General features: G+C 39.1%; 2 protein-coding genes across 3 annotated transcripts; both read right to left on the bottom strand.

Annotated features, from left to right (window-relative positions):
• Positions 1–14: 14 nt before the first annotated feature.
• arpc4 (actin related protein 2/3 complex, subunit 4) lies at positions 15–5,220 on the bottom strand. Of its 2 annotated transcripts, NM_001303878.1 has the most exon segments (7): positions 381–524; positions 601–732; positions 735–771; positions 936–1,031; positions 1,317–1,428; positions 2,936–3,054; positions 5,112–5,154. In NM_001303878.1, coding segments are annotated over 6 exon segments (426 nt in total). In that variant the 5' UTR covers positions 5,115–5,154; the 3' UTR covers positions 381–524; positions 601–673.
• Positions 5,221–6,028: 808 nt separating this feature from the next.
• On the bottom strand, positions 6,029–7,672 carry LOC105017189 (histone H1.10). Its single transcript, XM_010881592.3, has one exon. It carries the CDS (start codon positions 7,592–7,594, stop codon positions 7,016–7,018), a length of 579 nt encoding a protein of 192 aa, XP_010879894.1. The 5' UTR covers positions 7,595–7,672; the 3' UTR covers positions 6,029–7,015.
• Between the last annotated feature and the right edge of the window lie 357 nt (positions 7,673–8,029).

Genomic DNA, 8,029 nt, shown 5'->3' with positions numbered 1-8,029 from the left:
ACACCATACAAACAAAGGATAAAGGGATTTATTATTACTGCTAGCACTTATCACAATCATTTCCATCAATGATAGGGTCTGCTCTGTGTACATGTGCACCAATTATTTTCCTCAGGGTCAAAGGTATGTCGTAACAAAAACTTAGCAAAAAAGAAATGTGCATATAATATTTATATAAAAACAAACCGTTTAAGTTATCAGAAATCTATTAGTTTCCCTGTGCTCATCAATATTGATTAGGGTTTCATTTTAAGGACCCGCCCTGATTTAACACTTTGTTCTGAAGGCAGAAATGAAACGAGGCTGTGAATATTCACTATGTACAAACATCAATATTTCTGAGCACAGGGATACCTCATTGATGAAGGGCCACACCCCACTAGTCTGATGTGTCTTTACTGTTTTCCATTGCGATTGCCTGGTCACACTTCAGCCCCTCCTCTCAGTCCTGTAATGCACACCCTCCAAGAAACCATGGTGACGGACGTGATCAGCATAAGGAATGGTTGGGAATTTTCTTAGAACTGCGTGCGTAAAGAACATGAATGTCAATTAAATTCTTACTAGGCGGTGAACACAGACAGAGACCAATATACTCACATTTTTGAGGAACTCCTCTGCAACAATACGGGCCCTGGCGTTGACAGACAGCTTCATCTCGCTGATCTCCTTGTCAATCTCCTCCATGAAGTGGATGACAAAGTCCACCAGCTTGTGCTTGTACATCTGCTCTGTGTGGAAGTTGGTGATGAGGAAACTGATGTCATAGCCCTGTGGAGAAAAGAGAGTCAGGAGTTAGAGCTCACACCGTTATGGTCTTAGTGCCGCCACTACTTTCAGTATAGTGTCTATGTTGAGATTTGTTCAGAATGGAGTGTGAGAAACTGACAAAACACTTAATGTTGGTTGTACCACTGGCCCCTCTTCTGTCTCACCTCCACTGGTTTCCGTCTCAGGATGAAGAAGTTCTCTGCTCTCATCATCATGAAGCGCATGAACTTATGGCACAGGATCTTCTCAATCTCATCTGCCTACAGGGACCAATTACGCAGCAGTCAGACTGGGCACATTGCAACTCTAACATTCCTTTTTACTGCTTTAATTGGGTTGGTAACCGGTTTATAAGAGCAATAAAACATCTTGGGGGTTTGTGGTCTATGTATATATGGCACCAAAGAACAGCTGTTAGCTGTGGTATACTGGCCACGCACCCCTCGGACATTCCTGCTTAAATAAACCACTTAGTCACCCAAATCCTTCCGTTGTACCGAGACAGAACGTGTCATAAAGTATACACAAAAGGTAGTGTCAATGACCTGCTTGACGGCGATGCTGACTCGGACGGAGTTGATGGAGCCCTCGATCAGAACCTTCTCCTTGTCATTACGACTGATGATGACCGGCTGCAGCAGCAACTCTTTACTGCTCCTGAGGAGTAAAGAGTTTTCAAAACCACATGCTGACCCACAGTGGCATTTACCCAAGTGACCGGTTTTACGCTTTATAGAGCAGGAAAGTGGTGAAAAATTGAGAGAGACTTTGGGAGAAAGAACAGTAGGTCAGGTTTAAACACACGCTGCAATATATACAGTGGGGAGAACAAGTGGTCTCAATTATTTCCAGAGCTGTATGTATGTATATATGCACCCTGGACATGCAGGACATACCTAGGCAACAAGTTACCAGAATAGTTATTTATATACTTTTGAATAGTTTGTATACTTTTGTATGTAAAAGTACAGTTTGTACTGCAGTGACATCCAATTCCCCCCATAATCAGGAAACCTCAAGTCAGATAAGAATAGCATGTGACTTTGGTAGTGCAAGGATTGAGCAATTAAACTTGGCAAGCAACAATGAGGAGAACTATGGATACAAATATCCTTCTGATAGAGGTTCATGCTGCCCAAGCCAGGTTAAGAATTATAATTCTTGTTGGTTAATATGTAGCCTAATATTAACACCGAAATAGGTTGATTTTGGCATTGGTGGTTAGAATGTTCATGTCACAGTGCAGGGCTCTCTACATTCAAATCTAAAAGTAAAGTATGCCAAAATGCAAGTAGCAATTTATAGCACCTAGAAATGATATCAGATTACACTAGTTAGATTCTAGTTAACAAGAGACAAAGGGAAGTGATCGTGCCACAGAAAAGAAATGTAAAATTGTCACATCTGTGATATTTAAGTTAAAGGACAGGTCAAGTGAACGTAGTGAAATACCAGATTACTTAAAAAAATTAAATAAAAACATTCCAAAAAAAGAATACACACCATATCATGTTTCATGGTGAAATTGGGAATACATATTTTCACTGGTTAAAAAATCTATTTTAATCCACCTGCCAGTTTAAATGTTAAGTAGAGTTCTCCAAGTCTCATCTGGAATTTATAACAAAGACATACCGACATTATACCTCAGAGACTAAATGTTTAATTCATGAGAAGTCATGACATATTTATAAATAGCTCACAGAATCATCTACATGCTGTGACTTTCACAGCCGGTGTTACAGTCATTTGTTTGGGTCTAACATAGGGACATAATGAATGGAGCTACAAACTAATGAAAGGCCAATCACTGTATAGGTTTTTTTCCCCTGTATTGCTAAATACAGAAAAACCTTAATTAAGGGCAAAGACATCAGTGTGCACTAAACACCAATGGTTTTCACTTAATATATGGTCAAATAATAAGACTTTTCTTACAACACCAACACGATATTTACAGTATCATCTTCTTGGATTATTTATTTTCCATGTGCCAGAGATAATTATCCACATGTATGAATCAGAAAAACCCCAAAACTCTACTAATGGCTTTGTGATGAATGACACACAATCCTTACGTCACCAAACCTTCAGTAGATTCATGGCACACAGATTTTGCAGAATCTAAAGCCTCCGTTTGCAACCTTAAGACAGAGAGACTCACCGGACCTCCACCTCTGGCTTGTTGTGGCGCTCCACCACCTGGGAGGAGAAGTTCTCCAGACAGAGGGCGGCCTGCAGGGTGGCACGCACAGCGTTCAGGTACGGGCGGAGAGTCGCTGTCTGGGGGAGAAAGAAAACCACTATGACAACAAACAGGGAATATCTCCAAATAACTTACCCAAATATCCCTACCAGTTTTTGCCTCCAGCCACTGCAATGAAGTGGCTCCACCCACCAAATACCATCTCACCCCAAACCACCTCACCCCAAACCACAAATATGAGAGAAAACGGCCATTCCCCTACATTCATAACCACCTATGTTCACCGGCAAACAGCAAATGTGCTGAGTGATGCAGGCCTGGGCCTGCAGCTAGATACCGTATCATCCATAGTAATGGGTCATGGCAGTGCTGACAATACACACAACAGCAGTGCTGATACGATGCTCGGGTTTCTAATGGCTAAACTCCTTTCACCATTACAGAAACTCACCAAAACAAGTCAGAGACAGTCCAAATAGGCCTCAAACTACCAAAAAGTTCAAAACTAGGGAAACGCAAACACAAAATAATATAAATATTAGAGTGAAGTCAAAATAACAATTGACAGAAGACCCTCAATATGTTAGAGACATTGTCTGAAAACCAGTATACCTAATTTAAAGCCTTGGACTCTTCAATTATTCTTACTTTACACACTGAAAACGTTTATGGGGGTCATAACAATTGCACTATTAATCTCCCTGTTTATCATACCATTGTTTCTCTGAGTATACTTTTCTTTATATTTAAATATTCAATTTTAGTTCAGTGGTCAACCTATAGAAACCTTGTGTGGTGCACTACTGAAAAGCAGAAAAACAAATGCAAGATGCCAGTTAGCACTGCCTTTAACTAACACTTTCTCTGGCTGCACACCATGTAAATCTGTTTTGAAATGAAAACTGAAATAGTATTGCTAAATCCAGGTTAGTTCAACATCCTACTTCTATGATTCACACTAGCTACTTAAACAACAGCAGTTCAGTGTAATTTAAGAACTAAGTCGATGTGTCAAAAGCTTGGCAGACTGGCTGCCTAATTTAACATTGTTTTATTTGATAGCAAAACATGTTTGTATATAAATAAAGCACCCCAGGGTTATTCTGCTGTTGTCTTGCATGAAGAGATCTGGTAAAGATCTGGTTGCCGAATGAAGAGATCTGGTGAAAATTTATAGTCTGAATATTGGAGGGAGGATCAGTCCTCTTTGTTGCTGTCTAGGCAACCACTGGCTGCAAGCTTCAACTGGAATCCAGTGGTGTTGTAGAGCAGGGTGTTAAGGGAGAACTTGGGAAGGTTGAACACTAATTGGCTGTGGCTTTCTGGATAAGTTGCAGGAGTTTGATGGCTCAAGCAAATAGCCCCAAAATGCCCGAATTAGGACCTGCACTACATCCCCTATAAGGTAAGGTCCTCCTCTACAAATGCTGTAAAGCATAAACTTGTATGCTGGTGTAAATGGGAATATTACTCAAGATGTAGGTACAAGGATTTCAATGCTTAAAATGTTTTATTGATGATTATATAATGAAATGTGCAACTCTCAATGAAATGTGCAACTCTCAAAAATTATTAATATTGATAAACGCATCTAAGAAATTATTCGGAAACTTTGCAATTCATTTTCCTGCTAGATTACTTCTGGACTAGTTAATATTACACATCCTTCATGTTATCCATTTTGTATTTACCAGCTTGCCTGGTTAAATTACGTCTAAGTAGAAATGTGAGTTCACTGCTCCACAATCCAAGACAGACATTTACTGTAGATAGCTAACAGTTACTCGATATGTTTATACCTATACGTGTTATAACTCTAGCTATATGTATTCGAAAGGATAGTTTAGTTTGCATTATTTGGCACTGGTGCCCAAACTAGCGAACTAACAGTGTACACCAGGTTAAAAAAACAAAAATGATTTCCCATTTTGGGTGGGGATGCTATTTCACGTTAGCTTGCTGAACTAGCTAGCAAGGTACCAAACCATATTTAGCGATAATGACAACCGTTAACGCAAGCTTCTAGAAAATCACCAATAATGGCAGGTTCAACAAACTGCTCATCATATGATTTCTCTTGAAATAATGTCGAAGTGACTTTATTTTCATAATGAAAACTATAATAACCTCTTACCATTTCTCTGTATCCGCAGGGGCTGAGATGACGGAAGTAGTACACTTGCCATGGCTCTCTTCCGTGACCCTCTGCGCTCACTGGAACATGCCATATACAAAACTTTGTAGGGGAGCTCGCATTAATTGAATTAATACTGTTCTAGCATATATATTCAATGGAACATTGAATACCACATTGCATTTTTGGTTTTGTTTTATCGTTCTATTGAGGGTTTTCATTATTATGGCATAGTTTTTTCAATTTAAAAAGATGAGAAGCCGTTGATGATACCCTAAAAATAACAACATATTACAAAAGCAAATGTGGAATTATTTTTGGTGCTTTCACTTTATATGTAAGAACAGTACTATAGTCAATTTCGAAACTTTCAAAATGACTGGTGGTAAATGTGTCTCATTATTTTAAACGTGTCTGGCTCGTGTTTACTTCCTTATAAGGTAAAAGGATCTCTCCACTATATTGCATATAGGGGGGAAATCAGGTTCCTGAGTCTCAGTGGGTGCTTTTGGTTGACTTTACGTGCTTTTTTTTCGCAACCTCAACATGTAGGAAAATAAATGTTTTCACCTACGTTTACTTCCTTATTGGAGCTGTGACAGCTTACTAAAATATTTACGACCAATAGTATTTTAAAAGTAAATAAGCAGCTTGGGGTGCGGTTTGCGATGATTATCTTCTTTCTCTCCTAAACTGATTTAATGTTTGGTGCAAATTCCTTAGCCAACGAGATTGAAAATGTATTGTTTTGTCCCTAAACAAAGCAGTTAATCCTAAATTGCTCCCAGGTCATTGCAGTATGTGAGAATGTCTTGTATTATGCCATTAATGTCCCACTTGGTAATAGAACAACCATCTTAATCTAATCAACAAAGCATTCCTGTCATTTTAGAGTAAAACCCAGAAAAAGTTAAGGATTTAATGTAGAATATTTTATTTTGTACATACGGCTCAAAATACAACATCAACAAATGCAAAATGTTGAATAAACTTATAAGTAGGGTGTATACCCGAGAAAAAATATCCACTCAAACAGGAATGGACAAGCAGTAAAGTACATTTAAACATACAGTTATTAAACATTTTGGCCTGTAGAGAAAATGTTCTCAGGTGACTGAGTGTCCATAATATAGCCATGGAAACATGTTCAGGCAATGAATTTACCAAATGTGATGGGAAATAATATATCCAAACCACCCTCAAACTAGTAATTACTAATGGGAAACTCATTTTCCCTGCTTCCAATAAACATGGTAATGTTTGAGCCATACAATGCAAACATTGTGAAAAAGTAATTTACAGAATAAAACATGCCTTTATTTGGCACATACCCAGAGCTTTCCCTGGTATAAAGGTACTGCTACTGATACAGAAGAATACATCAAATCCATGTAGTTGACTTTTATATGCAATGGATGGTGAGTATTATATAATGAGATGAGTTAGTCTGTGTGAGACTGTATTGAATATGTGATTTTAAACCATCAGATCAGTTCATTTGAATGACAAATATGCAATGTAGTCAGCAAATTAAAAGAATGAAAGGATACAATCTGCATTAACTATTACGGGAAAATTAGTAGGGCGAAAAACGTTCGTAAATTTGAAGCAGGGAATCTTTCAGGCAAAGTAGCGATGACATTTTGCCCGGGGTGTATTCATTTTAGTTGCACGTTTTGTCAAAGAAATGTGATGGGAATTAACTAACTGAATTTGTCAATTAGGAATCTTTCAAAAATGTTGCTTTGTTTGGATGAATGAACGATTGTTTGGCGAAATGAATACACCCCTGTCATTCTGCTAAACAAATGTGTGGCCTATAAGCCGTTGATTACACAATTAAACTAAACCTATAATAAACTAAAAGTTTTTTTTAAACATCTCCAAAATTATACAATAGCGAGCTACTTCTTCCTCTGTGTCTTGGTGGTCCTCTGTGTCCTCGGCGTCTTGCTCTTCGGTGCAGTGCTCACCTTCTTGGCACCCAGATTCTTCGGTTTAGACGTGGTCTTCTTCGTAGCTGTCTTCTTTGCAGGAGCCTTTAAAGGGCTACTCTTCGCCTTAGGCTTTGCTACGGTTGGCTTCTTCTTAGTCGGTGATTTAACAGTTTTCTTAGTGATTTTGCCTGGCGTGGACAGAGTCTTTTTCTGTGTCCCTTTCGTAAACTTATCTTTATTGAGCTTGAACGAACCGTTCGCTCCCATACCCTTTACTTGGATCAACGTGTTGTTAAGCACCAGTGCTCGGATGGAATACCGAAGGTAGGTACGCCCGTTCTGCTCGTCGAACCAGCTCGCCTTCTTGGCTTCATTGTAGATTTTTACCAAGGACGAGCCGTTTCTCTCATTCAATGTTTTGACGGCGTCTATTACAAGCACACTGTACTTGCCAGGCTTATTCTTCTTCTTCTTGTTTTTCTTCTTTTTGGCTGGACTAGACCTATTTGCCAACGTAGCAGTCGTCTCTACTTCGCTTTTCACCATAGTGTTAGGACATCAAAATGAAGCCAGTGTGAAGTTTTGGAGCTGTGATTATCATCAAGTCTGGGGGTGTGTAGTATGTGGGCAACCCTATATAACCAATAAGCGGACGTGATTGGGAACAACAACACAGAAAGCGGAAACGGCGTGTTAGAAGATGTGCTTTCTGACTTTTGTTTGCGGGCGATTTTATCGTAAATTGGTATGACAGCGTTTTCGAATTAGCGACTTTTTTGAAGCCATAGTTACGCATTATTCGCCTTTTTGTGGTTACATCGGTCTATGTCGAAATATCCAAGAAAACCGTTAATGATTAGAGGCCACCCCACACTCGAAGCACCAAAAAGGAGGGGGGCACCCACTTCAGGATCAAAGTACTTAACAGTGTTTTATTATTTGACAAAATACGACTTGTAAACTAACAGTGTAGAGTATGCC

This window comes from Esox lucius, chromosome 17 (assembly GCF_011004845.1).
Source record: "Esox lucius isolate fEsoLuc1 chromosome 17, fEsoLuc1.pri, whole genome shotgun sequence".
NCBI classification, from domain to species: domain Eukaryota; kingdom Metazoa; phylum Chordata; class Actinopteri; order Esociformes; family Esocidae; genus Esox; species Esox lucius.
The sequence above is the reverse complement of the archived record's forward strand: the minus strand, read 5'-3'. Positions and strand labels throughout refer to the sequence as shown.